Genomic DNA, 17,861 nt, shown 5'->3' with positions numbered 1-17,861 from the left:
TTATCGGGGTCCCAGAGGTTCAGCAGGGCACAGAGGTCTGTAAATCTTCAGGAAACATGCAAATAAAATCCACAAGCAAGGGGCATCTTAGAGCCACGCGTTTGGGGTGTTTTACAGCCATACAGTCACACTCACCCAGGAGAGAGCTGCCCTCTGTGTCTCCGCTGGCAGCCTCAGCTCTTTTCAACCCAGGCAGGCTGCTTGAGGAAGAGCGTGGTGGGCTCTGGCAGCAGCTTGAGTTACAGGGATTCGCCAGGCTGGTCCTTGTAGCCACATCCCTTCCCACTCCAGGTCGAGTCAAATTTCCTGCCTTTGTCACTGCAGCAGATGCCACTGGGCTGGCTCTGCAGGGAAGGACGCTGTCCCAGGAGGCCCAGACGATGCCCAGGGACAAGGTATGCAATATCACAAGCAATGAAAAGCTGAAGAGCTTGGAGAAGAGTAAAAGCCCTCTCTCTCTCTGAGCTTTGCACTTGCCTTGGGCATTGCTGTGGAGCAAAGCAAAAACAGGACTGGGCCAGGTCTTGCAAATAAAGGCCGGTGTCCCATTTGCTGTCCCTGCTGAGTGTGTCCTCAGGTGCTCGGGACACCACACAGGCATAACCTAGAAAGAATGAGTTACACTTTTCCACCTAAGCTGCGTGACCAGTGCAAACAGGCCCTGTGGAAATGCAGAGCCAACAGGGAGCTGCTCACCTGCATCCCAGGATTATTTATGCTTTGATAGCCGGAACACCCACGGGATGCCAGCTCCTCCCTGCCTGTCCCTTCACCCAACTGTCCTGTGACAGACATCACAGGGAGGCAGGACACATCCCCAGCTGCTAGGCCCTGGTGGAACAGGGGTTCTCCATCAGCACACCCCAACACCAGCTCCTCTTCTGAGGTATGAGTGCATCAGACGTGTCCCAGATGCACTCAGCAGGAGGGATGCATGGAGAAGAGAGGCTGCAGGGAGGCAGATCCATGGTGATTGTGGATACTTCCTGCTCGGACAGCCTGGCTCCTGGGGGGATGAGTGTCCCCATCCCTCTTCAAAATGGAGAGGAGACACATCTCATCCTAGGAGACAGAGAGGCCAGGTCCAGGACCAGGTCTCCCAGGCCTTTGCACCACGTCCTCATGAAAAGCCATCGCTTTGCCCTTCAAATGCACCCTGCAGCTCAGGGGCTGAGCTCACAAGCTTTCCTCCTCCACATCCCTGCGGCACAGCCAGCGCTCAGAAATTGCTCAGGGATCTCTGGAGAAAGAGCAAATCACCCTCAGACGACCTGCAGGACAAGCGTCCCCGCTGCTCCTGTCAGCAGGCAGCTGTAATCAGTCACTGCAGGGGACCAAGCACCAAAAGCCTCAGCAGGAGAGGCTGCAGGCTGGCTGGCCTGCTCTCAGACCCAGCTATGACTGGGAGAATCAGAGCATCCCCAAAAACCTCCCTCGCTGGCACCGCCGAGGGCACGCTTTGAGAGCAGCGCGTTCCCACGGGGCGCCAGCTGGCGTGAGCTCGCCCTGCCTTTGTTCAGGGGCTGTCATTCACATAAAGAAGTGGTGATTTCTAAGGATCCCCCGATTTTCTGGAGAAAATTTAAATCATGTGCACGGAAAGGAACCCGCAGAGGAGAGCTAAAGAAAGAAACGTGGAGGAAAGGCGAGCCAAGCAGCCTGAGGGGCTGCCATAGCACTATGCTGTGCCCACTCCTCGGTGCCAAACAGCTTTCTGCAAGGTGTGGGAGAAAGCAGAGGCTCTGAGGAGCTGTGGAAGCTGAGCAGGCACATTCAAGCAATCACAGATCTCCCCAAAAATCCCTTTGAAGATGTCAATCAGGGCTCCTCGTTCTCTTGTCTCAGGCATTTCCCAGGGCAGGGAGCGATGTGCTCCTTGGGCTGTGGAGGAGCAAAGCCCAGGCTGCGAGGGGGTGGTGGGCACCAAGTACAGACATAATCTGTCCAGGAGGGAGAGGATGGAAAGCCTTCACACAAAGCCATTTTTCTAGCAACATAACTCTGCCACCGCAGAAAAACGTAAGGGAAGGAGTAAAATAAGGCACCACCGAAACCATTTTGCTTGGCCAAATTCAGATTTCAGTTATATCCAGAAAATAGCAAACGCAGAGGAAAGATACCAGATTTATTTCAGGAGAGGAACGTTTAGTTCAGTGACTTGATTGTTATTGATCACAAAAAAAAAATCCCCCAAGCTCTTTCCCCAGCCTCTCTCCAAACTCCTGGCATTGCAATAAGAAGCAGCCTTACATCACTTTCAAACACGGGCAACCTTTTTGTTATACAGATCTTCAAAGGAGGAACTAGTAAGTCAAAGCCAGTCCCAGCCAATGTGCAGTATCCCCCAGGCAGCACTTCAGCATCTCACAGGATGAGACTTGCACTTTAGAAATAATTCAGAAGTACTATTGAATTTTCTTAAAACGGGACATTTTCTTGCTCCAATTGCCAGTGTTTCCATTTCACATACTAAACACGCTTCATCCTGAGCACTGAGAATTGACTTCAGCTTAAAATAACCTGTAAATACGCTGATGTCTCTCCTCTCTCCCCCAGCTGCCAAACAGGGAGGTCACAGAAAGTGACATTACACAACAAAATTAAGGTTGGAGATGCATGGCCATGAGCAGCAAAAAGAAGAGGACCCCCATCTCTTTGACCTTGGGGTTCAGCAATCCTGCTGCTACACAGAGCTCTTGCCTCCTTTCACACACTTTGATGCGAGCCAAGAGTTATTTCACTGAAAATAAAGAAAAAAAGGTTTAACAACAGAAGATTCAAGCCCCTTAGGTCCACTCTGCTGGCTTGTTTGGGCTAGCTCTCCAGGCAGTGCTGGTGTCTGAGGTTGTGATGTGTCTGTCCAAGATCCAGAACTCTTTTTACCTGTGATGTAACACTCCCAGACAGCTGGATTTGTGCCACACAGCCACTCTCCTGTGCGAAGTGGATATGTGCAGGGTCTCCAGACAGATATATATCCAAAGGCTTTTGATTCTGTGGACTTCGAGTTGTGAGTCACAGGTTTGTGTAGCAAAATGGCCACAGGACACAAACGGTGTTGCTCACGCTGTGAGAAGTTGCACACAAGCAGTGTGCAAGACTCTTGCTGACCTCAGAGTGTGCTGGGGCCAGCATGCATTCCCCAGGGGGACTGCCACAGCTTTCTTATGGAGAGCCCTGACCCTCTCCCAGGGACAGTGCACGTGTAGCTCGTGGCCACAGCACCCCAGTCCCTCACAGCCTGCAGGGTGCCAGAGACCTGGGGCATCCCTGTAGCACCCTGGGAGACTGAACCCCCAGAAAATGAGGGTTTTACAGGCGCAAGCTCCAGACCCAAAGCAGACTGGTACCTACTCAATCTGTGAGATGTTGTGCCTTGTTGCCAAAACCATCTGTCCTTAAATGACCCATGCAGGCAACACGGAAAGCTGTGAAAGGGCTGAAGTAGGGTTTTGCAAGTCCCTGGATCCACCTTGCAGTGCTCAGCTCTTCCCCTAGCAGTACAGAGAGCAGCTATCAGCGACTAGCCTAAATAACAGAGGAAGAACTGAAAGGAAATCAAAAAGCATTTACAGACCTCAGAGGAAGCAAAGCCATCGAGCTGCAGGTCAGTTTTTTATGAGATGCGAGCTTATTTGTGTGTGCCCCCGTATCAGGGGGCCAAACTGCACAGCAGTGCTCGGTGCTGAATTCCTCCAGCACTGCTTGAGCTCTGTGCTCTTGGGCTACTGCACAATTAGCCAGCTCTGAAGAGACACGAGGAACTCCTGCTGTCACTCAGGCTGCACAGAGGCGGCTGCATGAATGCCAATGACAGAGGAGCATTTGCATGAGAACGGCAGGACCGGGAATAACACCACTAGAAGAACAAGACTCTTGAACCATTTGGAAAGGGGAGGTGAGCACTCTTCTTTCAGACAGAATGACAGCGCTTCAGAGCTGCTGAAGGAAAAACTCTGGGGACAAAGTGTACTTTCCCTAGTGCTAAACCGAGTGCTAAGCCAGTCCAGGACTGATGTGACCTTGGAGGGTGCACCTAATCTATTACTCGCTCCTGTAAATACAGGCAGTCCCACAGGGTTGCACATCCCAGGACAGAAGGGAGGGAGTTTGTGTTCCTCTCCCTGTGCCAGCCAGTTCATCCCCCAACAGCTTCTGGGACCCCAGCAGATAGCGGTGGAGGCAGTGTTGGTAGGGATGGGCTGAAGAAGAGATTTCAGACACTCTCCTCGTGGATATTGGCTGGTGTGACAAGGCGCATGGCACACACACATGGGCAGGAAGGCTCAGTCTGCCCTGCTCCCCTGCAGCCCTGCTCCCTGCCCACCCACCCACACTGCCCTGACCCCATCAGCCAGCATCTGCGGTCTGGGAGCAACCTGATTGTCCCTGAGGGACAGAGACAGAGGTGTGGAAACCAGTAGCAGGAACAGAGACTTAGCTAATCATCCTAGATAATCCAAGATAAATACCCAAGATGAGCATCGGACCAAGAGGCTGGCTGCCTCCCTAGCCACAAGCCTGGGTACTGTCCAAGAAATTTTCCTCAGCCTCAGCAAATGCTGTATTTGAACCTTTCCTTGACCCGCCTTCTTGTCTTCTCCCACTCTGCTGTGCTCTCCCAACATATCTAAAAACAGTTTACATTTTTTTGATTCTCTCCTCTTTGCCTTTGGCCTTGATGGGTTGTGCCTGGCTATTTTAGCAGTGTTGTTTTTTTTTTAAAAAAAAAAAAACAAACCAAGGCCCACGAGCAACTACATTCTTCTGACTGTGATGACAAAATGCTTTAATTTCTTTTCGGGAACGAAACCCGAAAGGCTTACTAATTAAACAGCTCTGCCCCAAACCGATTCTTCTTCCAGCAATGCTTCCCTCGGGTGAACTCAACCACCAAGGTTGTTACAAATTAGGAACAATATTTTATTAGTTAAACAATTCTTGCCTAATGACTGCTGCAATATTTAAGGAGCACTTTGAGTCCAGAAGTGGCCTGGATGACAGCAGAGAGCCACTTGTTCTTAGTGCAGCTTCTTAAAATACTGCAAGAATTCCTGCTCCACCCCTGAGCTCTCAGCAGAAGGATCCAAACCAGCTTCACCAGGACTCTCCACGACGCTGAGTATCTGTTGTCATGAGCCTTCTGCCCAAGCAGGGGGGGTGCCTGGGGAGATACGTGCTCGGCATGCCAAGTGTGGGACTGTACTGGTGGCAGCTTGATTGCAAACCCACCTCCAGCAAGCTCTGCTCTGCTTTGTGGCTCCTCGTCCCACAAGGTTTGGGTTCAAGCCTCTTTGACCCCAAACTCCAGGCTCTTGGAGCTGGTGCTTAGCAGTTGTGTGGTGCGTTCCCAGAGGACTCCCCAGAGCCTCACACTATCTAGGGACAAGAGCAACAGGCACAGAAAGCCTTTGCCGGGCTCACACCCCATGGAAATACAGCTCTCTGCCTCAAGGCACTGAGAAGTCCTCGTCCCCAGAGACCTCACTCAGCCTGTGGGGCTAGGGAAGGCTCCTGTCCCCAAACCACCAGGGTGAGGATGCCAGGACACTTGCTCTGCTCGGCACAAGCAGACTCCTTACCCAGTGTGTGCACAGATGTGCCCCCAGCACAAGTGCCTGTCCCCAGCTTCCTCTCAGCATCACGGGCACCTGTCCCTGTATGCCACTAAATGATCCAGGAGGCCAAAACTCACAGGGAGTTGCAGGCATTTTTTGAAGCCGCTGCTCTCTGTCTTGGTGAAAAGTCACTTCTGAAAATGCTACCTGAGTGCTCTCAAAGAGTTCCCCTGTTGGTTTATTTCTGCCAAGTGCTCATAAACAGGGCTGTGGTACCGCTGCTGACAGCAAAACTTGGACTATTAAATAACAGTCCTTAAAGATTCCAAAGTGTTTTACAAACATGAACTAATTAAGCTGCAGATCAGCCCTGAGAATTATTTTCAGAGGTTTTGAACCTCCCCTTACATCTCAAGGACATGAACAGAGGAATGAACCAAGGTCTGATGAGAACCCGGGAGTGCTGATCCTCCCGATTCCCACTAATCCACCCCACCAGCTTTAACTAACAGGCAAACCAGAATAAATTCAGAGCTGCTGAAATCCCACTGGGATGAAATTAGCTCCGTCTCCCTCTGTGAGCCCTATCCTGGAAGCCCAGCAGCAGCCAAGGAATCTGCAGAACATGGAGCAGACAGCACCACGTCTATTTTTAGGGGAAGAAAGAGGATTGGGAATGACATGTGGCTATTAAGAGCTCTCTCTAGAAAGGGTGATTAGTCTGCTAGTCATACCTGTCAAAAGCAGCTGTCCCAGCTGTGTGGGAAGCTGGCAGAGAAGCTTCATAGGCAAACCCCTGTGACAGTGGTGTGAAACAGAGAGGCTGTGGGACCTGGATGAGCCCATGGCTGCCCTGTCCCATTGGCATGCCAAGCTCTGCCAGGCCTCAGCAAGGCCTCCCATCTCTGCAGGAGCTGATGGAAACAAGACTGGGCAGCTGAGCTAACAGATGCTTTGTTTGATGCTTTGTTTGGTGCTTCCAGAAGCACCATCCATGGCTTCTCCTCCTGGGTTTCAGGCAGGTTTCCCCCCAGGGCTCTGCAGGGATCAAGTGCTGGAGAGGCCAGATGGGGGTACCCGGGTATTGACCCAGACACACACTGGTTTCTCTATGTGCAAGGAGACAACCAGGATGCAAGGACCCTCTGCACTCTTAAAAACATACGGATATTCTGCTGCTGTTAACTCAGCCCTGGGGACTCGCAGGAAAGAGGGAGAAGTTAAGACATTTTACAGAGGAAAGCAGACTGCACAGGGTAAGGGCTTAAAGAGTGCGCTGATTTGATCTTCAAAGGAGCTGGGATCAATACCCTGAAAGTGCATCTGGATCCCCACAGCGAGGTGGTACTCGTGCAAGTACAGCTGGAGGTTTGCAGCTAAGGACATGGAGGTTGGTGCTGGCACAGCAAGGAGGTGGACAGGAGGGTGCAGCGGATGGTGCTGCCTGTTCTGCCAAGGCTTGACCCCCCTCTTTTAAAACACCCTCTGACAGCTGCTGAGCAGCTGCAGGGCCCTGGTCACCATCATTTGGCATGGCAGATGCCACGTTGACCACAAAGATGTGCCCAGCTCACAGCACAGAAAACTGAGGAACTGGCTGGGAGAAGAGCTGGCTGTATCCTGAGGACCTGCACACACTGCCTGAACATCCCTTCTCTTTCTCCACATGTAGAGGAAACATTTAATTCAGGGTTTAGTGTCCCTGCAAGCCTAACCAAGCAAGTGGAAGACAGATAGCTTAATAACATCAGAGCAGCAGAGTCCATTTCCATCCCATTTATGCATTGCCTGGGATATGGTACCTATTGCTTTAGGGTCAGCAGCAGGTGATTATGCTGCTCCTGAACTCAGCTTAAACTGCTTTGTCAAGAACATGCAATTTCCCTTCCAGAAAGTTTGTAAAGGGGAAGAATCTTAAGAGACCGCAGCATTCGCACCTGTGTGGAGGGCTGCTGCTGGCTACCAGGAGTGGAGGGAGACATCCAAATTCATCCTGAGCCACGGCAGAGCATTGCTGGGTGTGTGGAGGAGAGCAGACACATTTCTGTGTGCGACCCATCTCCACTGGTGAACCCTTGTGAAACCAGGACCAGTGACAGGACTTGTAAATCAACTAGGAAACTTGTCCTGAGTCAGGCTGAAAGCAGCCCTGACACCTCGGTTGTGGTTTTGATGGAAATCTAAAAGCGTGAATATTATGAGACGCTATCCTCCACAGCTCCTGCACCCCCTAACACATGGCTTTGTTTTCTGTACTCTCTCAGCACAGGAAGATTTGCACTTCCAGTGGAGTCCATCGGAAGGGATGTTTTTAAAATCAGTCAGAACACTCTGGACTGACACCAGGGTGATTAGTTTCCTGCCAAAGACCTTGCTTAATGCAGTAGGCTGGTAGAGTATATAAAACCTTTGGGGATATATAAATAAAAAATGATCACCATGAGATATTGCTTTCTGGGTTCAATTCTAAAAAGCCTGAAACTGGAAAAGCTCCATTAAACAAGGGACAACTGGTTGTGAGAATTACTTGGGCTCAGAAATTATGCAGTGTTTACAACAATACAGCTCCTGTCTGGATGAAGCCCATAAAGTCTAATAAAGGAACCATGTGGGAGAGGTTCAGCATCCTGCAAGACTGGCACTCATGGCTGGGTGGGAAAGGGGGCTTCACCAACTCACAGAGGCATCTGCATCTCATTGCTGTCACTTGAGAAAAGCATCTCAAGTCTCCTTGCTGATTTAAGGTAGTATGTGCTCGTTTACAGGACGCAGTGACACAATGGTCAGGGCGCAGGCTCTGATGATCCAGAATTACAAGCAGACAGACAGCATGAGCTCTATGGGAGGACTTGGGAAGGATTTCAAATCACCTTTACTCAGTTTCAAGGAGTTTTGTGAATAAAACCCAAACTTCAGAAAAGATGTGAGCTTTGGGAAACATATGAACCTCTGCAGAGTTTGTGGGTTTGCCTGGAGCACTGTAAGAAAGCACCTTCTCACCTGCAATAACCCCACAGAGAGCAAACCTCCTTCTCACCGCTCCCTGCTCCTGCCCAGGAGCTAACTGAGCCTTCTTAGTCTGATGGGAACAGAGGCAGGGATCTGACATCCCAGGCATCCTGCTCCAAAGGCTTGGGGTCTTAAACACCTTGTGAGAACAGCTTTACCAACCTCCTTGCACAGAGGAGAGGGGACATTGTAGAGGCATGAAGAAACCTGATGAAGTTTGGTGCATCAGTGGTCCTTACCTTGGGCATCTTGCGCAGATTGGGAGAGAGCTTCAAGCAGGTGATGTGGCCTCTCTCATCTCCGATGATGACAACAGGATACACAGGGTTAAACTGGATATGGGTTATTTTATTTTTCTTCTTGGCCACCACTATCTGGGTGCATAGAGCTTCGTACTTATTAATGCTCAGATCAAACACATGGGCCTGGAAAACAAAAAGGCAAAGAACACAAAGGGGTTAATCAGGCAAGAATATCCCTCAGCAGAATGATGCCTGGAGAAATCACAGAAAGAAAAGGTCCCAAGCAAAGGCAGCTTCAGCACACAATTACCATCCGCCTTCAGAGGCTTTGTCCTCTTTTAAGTAAGTGATGTGCAGAAGCTGCCTGCTGCTTTTGAGCAGCTTTTTGACTGTCCCCTTCCTGCAGGGACTCACGGAGTGAGGACCAGTTCCCTGATGTGGGTGCAAGCTCTTCCCAAGACTGTTGCAAAGCTACAGCTGATGTGGACTGGAGAAGACTCAGAGCTGGCATTGCTAACCTCACAGGTCTTAATCCCCCTCCCCAGTGTTGCTAGTAATGAGACAAGCAGGTGTTAAAACACAGTCTAACACAGATTGATGCTCCGAGTGGGAAACGCTGTCAGAAGTACCGATTACCCTTTATTGTAGAGCTTTCTAACATCTCCAGCTTAATAATAACATTAAAGGATCAAATCAGCAATTAATAGGGAAATTATGGGAACATGGACAGTACAATTAGTACATCCCTTTACTACAGGGATGTACCCTGTAGTAAAGCAAGGGAGGTACAGGCAAACGCAAGCACAGACCAGTTTGGTGCTGTCCATCCTCTCTGGTCCAGGTGCTGCGGATGCTGTGCCAAAACAGACGTTTTTTTACTGACAGGTAAATGTTGGCCAAGCAGGAGAGGCAAGGATGGAGGGGGGAAGACCCAAAGCCTTGCTCAAGTCAGATTCCCAGTGGCACAGACCTCAGACCTATGGCACTAATCATCAGTGACACGGACCTGCCACATCGCTAACTACATGGTAATGCACGTTGCGCCGCGACTCCGGTGGGAAGAGTGGAAGTCACTCCAGAGAATGTGTTAACCTAACATTGTCTCCCAATAATTGCAATTAGCTCATGTCATCGCTACAGCCTGCAAAGGCTAATAAAACATGATGTTCCTCTCTTCCCTGGTGCTGAAGTGAGCACTCTACAGCATGCTGGTCTCCCGCCTTGAATCCATCATGCACACCTTCAGCTTTACGCTTCTTTTCCCATTTTTGTCTTCAGAAAAGCTAAAGAAGGGATTATTTTATGCTAACAAGTACAGTGGGAATATGGGGGAAATAAGGACTGAATTACTTTCGTATCTCTTGCCAGCTGTATCTTGTTTACCAGCACTTAGGAGCCAGATGAGATGTATTATTTCAATGTTGTGGCCATGCCCACAATTTGAATCTAGGAATTACCTGAAATCCAACAGCAGTACACTATAAAAGCTTATTCCAAAGAGCGTGAAAGGTTCTGTACCAAATCACTACATGTGCTTTCTCATCACACACCAAGGCGGTGAATTTATCTGAATCCGTGTACTGCAAAGAGCTGGGCAAGCTGCAAGAGCACAGGTACCGGGCAGTCCCACGTGTTTCTGTGTCTTCATAGCCATTTGTGATATACTTGGGCTGGGCTGTGGAATCAAGCAAAGGTCTTTCAGGTGCAGAAAACAAGATGAGGAAAAGTCCTTTGATGCTGGAGTAAAATAAGACTTTTCCAGACATGGAGGAGCTTGGGAAGTGGAGAGTGTTCTCAGACGTGTTTTAGAGAAATCCACTAGTCTGTAATTCCAGAAGGGAACCCAGAGCATCAGCCACAGATAAGGATCTGCAGTTTGGAGAGCCCTTCCCTGTGCCCCGTCATCAAAAGAATAGCTGGAAAAAAGATGTCAGACTGATCCACTCAAAATATCAGATGCCAGAGCTAAATTCTGAACCTCAACCTGAAACTCTAGGTCCCACACTCCAGCCAAAGTAATCTCAATTTCCTTCCTCTAGACATAAAGAAGGGTTTCTGTCCTGCCTTGTATTTATGCCTGCTGTCTTACTGTCTCCAAAAAGGAACAAGCTCTCTTTTAAGCACATCAGTCCCCCATGACCCACACTTACTGAAGGCTTAATTGCTTGCCTTCACAGAACACATCTTTATTAATTTAAGGACGTGATTCACCTCTCCCCACAATGGCACAAGCTCAATGCTAAGTAACCTGAAAGCCCAGGAAACACCCCTTGCTTGAGTAGCATCGATTCATCCAGAAAAACAAAGGCAGCATGGAGCCAGTGGCCGGGTTTTGTTTCAGCAGCGAGGTCTGCACTGCTGCTTTACAAGGCTGTCGGTGTCTCACACCTGCACACCACAGCCAGCACTGCAGCGTAGCAGAGATGGCATTGTCTGAAGGCTCAGCTGGGGGGTGCTGAGCAATGCAAATTACTCGGGGCGAGGCTGTTTTTCAAAAATGCCACCGACAGCCCAGACAAGCAGAATGCCTGGGACAAGAACTCGAAACCATCAGCAGTGTGGAGAAGGTCAAAAGCAAACAAGTTTATGAATGTTCCTACTATAAAGCTCCTCTTTTATGAGCTTCTAAACAAATAGGCTTGTTTTCTTTTGCCAAGGGATTCATGGAAAAGAACAATTTATTCCAGTTCTCCAGCTGGAAACAACAGCCTCATATCAGCTGGCAGGCGCTCCAGATGGAGGGGTGGGCCATGGGCGTTAGGAAGGACTTCAGAGGCTTTGATTTAGAGCTTACAGGCACTCTCAGGGGAGGGAAAAATGGGGTCAGGCCAACACTGTGCCTTGGGAGCATCCTAAAAGGGGCACGGGGCTTTGCACAAGACTTGAAGCAGCCTCATGGTGCTGCAAAGGGCTGACTGGCACCATCTGCAGATCTGCCTGGGGTCTGGGGCAGGGCTCTATGCCTTCAGAACAGGAGACTGAAATCCTGCAGCTCTCCTTGAGGGCCCTAGGCCCAGAAGCTGCCCAGCTGGCTCAGGTCGTGGGATTAAGGAACACAGATCAGGCTCCAGTTGGATTTCCCATCTCAGAGATTTGCCAGCAGCACACAGCTTCTCTCCATCCCACCACTCCAGTGGCCTTCACCCCCCCCAGACTACAGATCACCACTTACTGCAAAGACAGCCCGCAGGGGTCACAGGACGAGCCCTCCCTGGGTACCTGACCCCAAAAAGTGCCACCTGGCCCTGAGCATGACTCCAGCATCAGACCCACGGGGATGAGAGCAGCCACCCAGATGCCATCAGGCAGCTGGTGCCAATTGGCTTTTCTGATGAGGGCTGATGTTTGTGTAATTTCCACATGTGGCAGACAAGTGTATTTACATAATCACTTACACACAGCGTGTCGCATCATCGTGGACTCCTACAGCTCGCAGGGCAGATGCTTCTACCCATCTGGCCCCCCGTTCATCGCTCAGTACCACGGCATCACCCAGGCTTGTATCTCCAGCAACGCAGGAAGGCAGCGATGCTTAACAGCATGTGACACTTCACAGTTCAACGAGTCCATGGGAAACACAGCAATTTGCTCATGGTCCCAGAAGCAGAACATGTAACTTTGATGGGAAGACAGCACATAACAACGTGCCAGCACAGTGCCCTGTGCTGGGACAGCAGCTTGGTTTTTAATGGTCCTGATCACTGCATAGGAACAAAAAGCACCCCAAAAACGTATCTGTGTTAGTGATTACAAACCAGTGATGGGCTCCCTGCACTTATCCAGGAACAGCTTAAAAAATCCAGTGTGGGGGTTTCAAACCCCTGATTTGTAGCCCTTGAAAAGTGTTTCCTCTGTGCTGCATGTCCCCAGAGGCAGCTGGAGCCTCCTGACAATAAAGCTGCTTTTCTCTGACACCTTCTGCAGATCCTGCAAGCCAGCGACCCTCAGGGTCTGCAAACCACGGCTGACACCTTCATTCGTTCTGCTAGGCATTGAAATAGTGGGAAAGGGCTTTTCAGGCAACAACCACCAAAGGCAACCTGGAGTCCCACCCCCAAAGTGCCAGACAGTCTGATGCCAGGCAGATGTTCAAAGCAAACTTCTCCTTGAAAGAAAGACAATAACTCTGATAAGCCAGTAGCCCCCAAAGGTGAGCACTGAAGTTAAGCAGATGCCCAGTTATCTGTGAGATGGGATCAGGTGGATCCAGCAGCCTCTGTCAGATGCTTTTTATTCAATGAGAACATTTTTAAATTACCACCAGGGTAACAACAGAGCCTCCATGGTACTGGCGATAATGGCTGTAACTGCTGTGCTACAGATGCAGAAAATATTTGACACAAATGAGCAGCTTTGATGCCCGACTCTCAAACAGCTGGAGGAGAAATTCAGCTCAGCTGCATCCAGAGTCATCCAAATACATCCCACCTCCAGAGACTCCCCAGTGAGGCTCCTCATGGCCACTCTGTAAGCTTGGCACAGTGCAAATCCAAGGCTATTAATGTATCTCCAGCATTAAACTGTGTTCAGTGTTTTGAACACTTCACTTCTCCCCGCCTGCTCTGCGAGCTGCATTTTCAGCCCAAAAGTCATCCCAAGCTCTTGTCTGACAGCAGCTGCCAGCAGCTCCAAGGAGACTCGGAGACCTCTGCCCTTGTGCTCTGCTGTCCCCCCTGTCCTGCAGCACAGCAGCAGGGAAGGAAAAGTCAGCAAACCCAGGGGCGAGCTGCACACTCCAAGCAACATCACACAAAAGCAACCAAGCTCTCTGCCAGCAGAAGAAACAAGCTGACATTTGTGGACCATGAGGATGAGAATCCAAGAGCTACCTGGACCCAATCTGCTTCTACTGCATGCCTCGAACACAAGCTCGGTCTGCCATGGATGCAGCCTTTGCTGTCCTTTCCTCCTGGGTTTACAAGCCTGCATCCCCCAGCACGGGTCTGGACAATGCCCCCATGCTCAAAAACAACCTGGCAGCAACCAGAACCAAGGCTGGGGGAAATATATGGATGTGTGCAAGAACAAAGCAGATGTACCTGGTAACTTGGCAACAAAGAATAAAATCAGTGCAAGAGCAAAAGGTGAGGGGTGATTTAATATCGTTCTGCCCTTTACCAGCTGACATCTCCTTCTTTGCTTGGCTTTCGCTGTCTGTGTGATGGATTCCCCTCATTTTCTTGACTGAATCATGATACCTCATCCATTAGCAAACTCTGCAGATGATTTGTTTCAAATTCTCAAGTAGTACATATATTTAACAAGTTCTCAGGTCACCCCCAACCCTTGTCTAGCACCGGTGCATCCTGAAGGCACCGGGCAGGCAGGGCAGCCCCAGCTTGCATCGAGGCCAAGCTGCCATATGCTGGAGGACTTACTTCATGCCATTGCTACAGTCCCACTGCAGCCAGGTCAGTCTGGGGAGCAGCTCCACTCCAGTTAATTTTCTTTAGGAGGACATCTTCAAGTCACGTGTGCAATTTGAATGGGCTGTAAGACATCCAACACATGGGGCAGGCAGGGGCTCTGCAGGAGGAAAGGGGACCTGGCTCTGAAAACCTTCATTGCCTCCCTGTTTCTGCAAGGACGATGCAGGAATGCTGATCCTCTGCTGCCTGACACCAGCACCAGGCAGACCTACAAACACATGGGTTCTCACTGCACTTTCATGGTAGTGGAGCAGACTGACCCCAGCTCTGTTACAGGCATGTTCAGAGATAGCTTTGAGCTCAGGAGGGTGAGCAGGAGTCCAGGAAAGCCACTGTTTGAGCTCAGCCCAGTGGCTGCATGCCCTGGGGTGCAGGAGAGGACCAAGAGCATCCCTCAGCCCTGCAGCATCTCTGCCTGCTGCTCCGAAGTGTGCAACACAGCAGGGAAGAGAGGAGCTGTGCCACCTGGCTTAACGTGGGGGTGGAGGGGAAGGCTTCACTGCAGGGCTGCATCTCTCTGCTCTTCCTCATTCACCAAGAACTGGGTCGCTCACAATTTGACATGGTAGGAAAACAGCCTCAGCCTCAGCTGATTTGACTCCGCTCCCACAAGTCAGTAAGAAACCAAAGCCTCAGCATGCAGAAGAGCTGTTATTCATTCAGACAGGCTGAGGACCATTTAACCTCCACAGAAAACCCTGTCACATTGTTTTACAAGGAAGTGCTTGTTTATCTGAGCTAATTTTCCTGTCAGTCACCACTTCCTGCCAACCAGCTCTGCTCCGGCAGTCTCAGTGATTAGGGTAATCTTCTTCATGTCTTGGTCCTGCACACTCCTGAAAGCTGTTATCTGGTGCTAAATGGCTGATACATGCTACCCCAGAGCCGGCTGCACTTCAGTTTGGTGTAATATGATTTCCTTGTGTTGCCCATGACTCTTTTATTTTTTTTTTTCTCTTTAACATTAATAGCATGCTTTGGAATGAATCACAAACTGAGCTAATGTTTCTCACACCTCCTCACAAAGCCTCCTTTTGCTCTTCAGTTTTATACCAAATTTAATTTGTTACTTTTCACATCACTTCTGAAAGGTGAAAGCCAAACAGAGAAACTAATCTGCACTGAACTCGTGCGATGCTAGGCTGATAAGAGCAGCCAGCACTCCTGCACCATGCTGCAATCCCTTCTGTAACACCAGGGATGACCCCTCCTTAAAGACCAGCACCCAAATCCCAGCCTGAGCCCTGCTCGTGTTTATGGGGTGACTGCCCCAGTATCTGCCAGGATTTGACTCAGAAGCACAGCAGCGAGAGCACAGCAGTGCGGTCAGCCCCAGCCCCTGCCTGCCTCATGGTCCTGCTGCTTCCCCAGTGAGTGCTCATTTCACACTGCACATTTGGTTTGCGTTTTTATCGAATTTCATCTCATTGATTGCAAATTGCTGCTGAGGTTGTCGAGCTCATTTACAGTTCCAGTTCTGGCACCAAAGCACTTATAAGTCCTCCCCACTTAGTCCCACCACAACTACTGCTGAGTTTCAGTGCCAGCCCTGTCCCTGAAGCATCCTTAGCAGTGCTGCACACCACTGAGAACGATTTCCATTGTGCCACTTCCACCTTCTCACCTGCCTTGTAGTTTCCTTACAGGCTTGTGCCAGCAGCATTCCTGAAGTCACCCTGTACAGATGAATTACGTCTCCTTCCTCTGATCTACCAGGCCTGTTACTTCCAAAAACTGTATTAGATCAGCTTTATGTGATATGGCATTACTAAAGCCTTACTAGACTGCCTGTTCTTTGATCTGACAGTGCTTATGAATAGATCATTCAATTACTTGTCCCAGAGTCTTTCTGAATAGCACATTTAGGCTGCCTACTCTCTCCTGCCTTGTTATGATCTTGAGACTGGGCGAAAAGTCTTTCCTTCTGTCCCCTGGCACTTCCCTACTGCACCAGCCGAAATCAAATACCTGAATGGTGAAGAACTGCAAGGCTGTTTCAACCAGCTCCTGGGACAAATCTGCCAGGGCTCTGCTACACAAACACATCCCAGTTGTGCCAGTCCCCTGGCTCTCTTCCTACCGTTGCCAACAGCCCAGCCCCTGGTGTCAGGCTGGAACTACCTCCTCTTCATCTAGCATCAGGCTCCATCTCTTCCCATGGTGGCAGGGTTCTGGCTATGCCCTGTGTCAGTGCTGGATGCTAGGATCCATGCAAAGGCAGGCAGAGGCACAAGCAGGGGCAGCACAGAGTCTGAAGGGGGAAGCAGTCACATCTCTCCGCCACTTGCAGTCCTGCAGCAAGCCAGCAAAGCTATTCATAAGGCAGGTATCGAACTGTCAGGGTTTGGAGACTGGCATTTAAGAAGCACCAGCACAGATTTCAGGTTGTTATAAAATGTCAAGCAATAAACATCAAGGTTCAGGAGCTGCTGTCTCTGTATGGGAGGAAGGAGCAGACAACTGGGGGGCTCTCAGTGGCCCTAATGCCAGTCACCCCCACTTGCAAATTCAAACCTAAATGAGGGGCCATTCCCAGTGACAGCTAATATGAGCTGCAAAGAGCAGAAAAGCATCTAGGAGCAGTTTGCTAAACTCTTTCAGATATTCCTGATGGGCTCAGTGCTCCCAGTAGGTTTTTACACAAAGTCAAACAGGTTAATCAAAGAAATCTTTGGAGATGCTGCCCAAGCCATTTGTTCACACACGTTTTTTCACACATTCATACAAGCAGAAAAGGGCAAAGTTGATTCCTGTGTGGCTGAATGAAATAGTTAGTCTCAGCAGGTGGGTTTTGTTAAAATGTTATATTTCATAAGCTGACAGAGTAATAGCTCTAGTAATGAAAACTTGGCCTGGGAGCATCTGCGTGAGAAACGTTCCATGCAAAACCACTGATAAAGGTTTAAATTCATCAGTTTGACTTTTCGCTGAAACCAACTACTGTGCTCACAAAAATCACCTCACCTGCCACTCAGTTGCTATGGGACACAAGGCAGTGAGCAGCAGCGTCCTGAGCTGGCTGACGCATCTTCAGGTTTGGAGCCCACCAGAACACCCTATGAAAGCCTGGGAGCTGTGGCAGGACAGAGGTGAGGACCCGGACCCTGCACAGACACACAACAGTCTTCTGGACTAAGAGAAGCTGCTGTGGGAGAGAAATCCCAGGGCACAGAGACTGGTGGCTGCGGGAAGAGAAGGGAGGGCAGTCTGGCTGGCTTGCAGTAAGTGGAAAGCAGCATTAATCTCAGGGACTCTGTCCATCTACCTCACTTAGCTTAGACATGTCGCCAGCCCTTGTTTAAAAGCAAACACGAGTCTGCCCAGCAGTCCACATCAATCTCAAAGATCCAGCAGAGAATAAGAAAGGGCCTTTTAGGGTTTGTGGTAGAAGAAAATGAGCGGTTTTACTCAAAAACAACCACTTTGCTGTGAATGCAATTTAGAAGCCATTTTCAGGAAGTCCCTGCCCACTTCTGGTCCTTCTGTGTGATGGCAAAGGGACCTATACTCATTTAGTGTTTCCGCACAGCAGGAATTGCCCAGCCCTGCCAGGACAGCAGCAGTCCCCAGAGCACGGGTGGACCCACGGACTACTGCAGAAGGACAGGAGGAAAGACTTGGAC

At 49.9% G+C, this 17,861-nt stretch overlaps 1 protein-coding gene across 3 annotated transcripts in view; it reads right to left on the bottom strand.

The window, feature by feature from the left end:
- DNAI1 (dynein axonemal intermediate chain 1) overlaps positions 1–17,861 on the bottom strand; it is a 137,060-nt gene that overhangs the window by 15,739 nt on the left and 103,460 nt on the right. For all 3 annotated transcript variants that reach the window (XM_038170634.2, XM_072031379.1, XM_072031378.1), the window contains exon 19: positions 8,807–8,992. In XM_038170634.2, coding sequence (XP_038026562.1) covers positions 8,807–8,992 — 186 coding nt within the window. The remainder of the gene's footprint in view (positions 1–8,806; positions 8,993–17,861) is intronic.

This window comes from Anas platyrhynchos, chromosome Z (assembly GCF_047663525.1).
Source record: "Anas platyrhynchos isolate ZD024472 breed Pekin duck chromosome Z, IASCAAS_PekinDuck_T2T, whole genome shotgun sequence".
Classification (NCBI taxonomy): Eukaryota; Metazoa; Chordata; class Aves; order Anseriformes; family Anatidae; genus Anas; species Anas platyrhynchos.
Note: the sequence above shows the minus strand (reverse complement) of the source record. Positions and strands in the feature narration are given on the sequence as shown.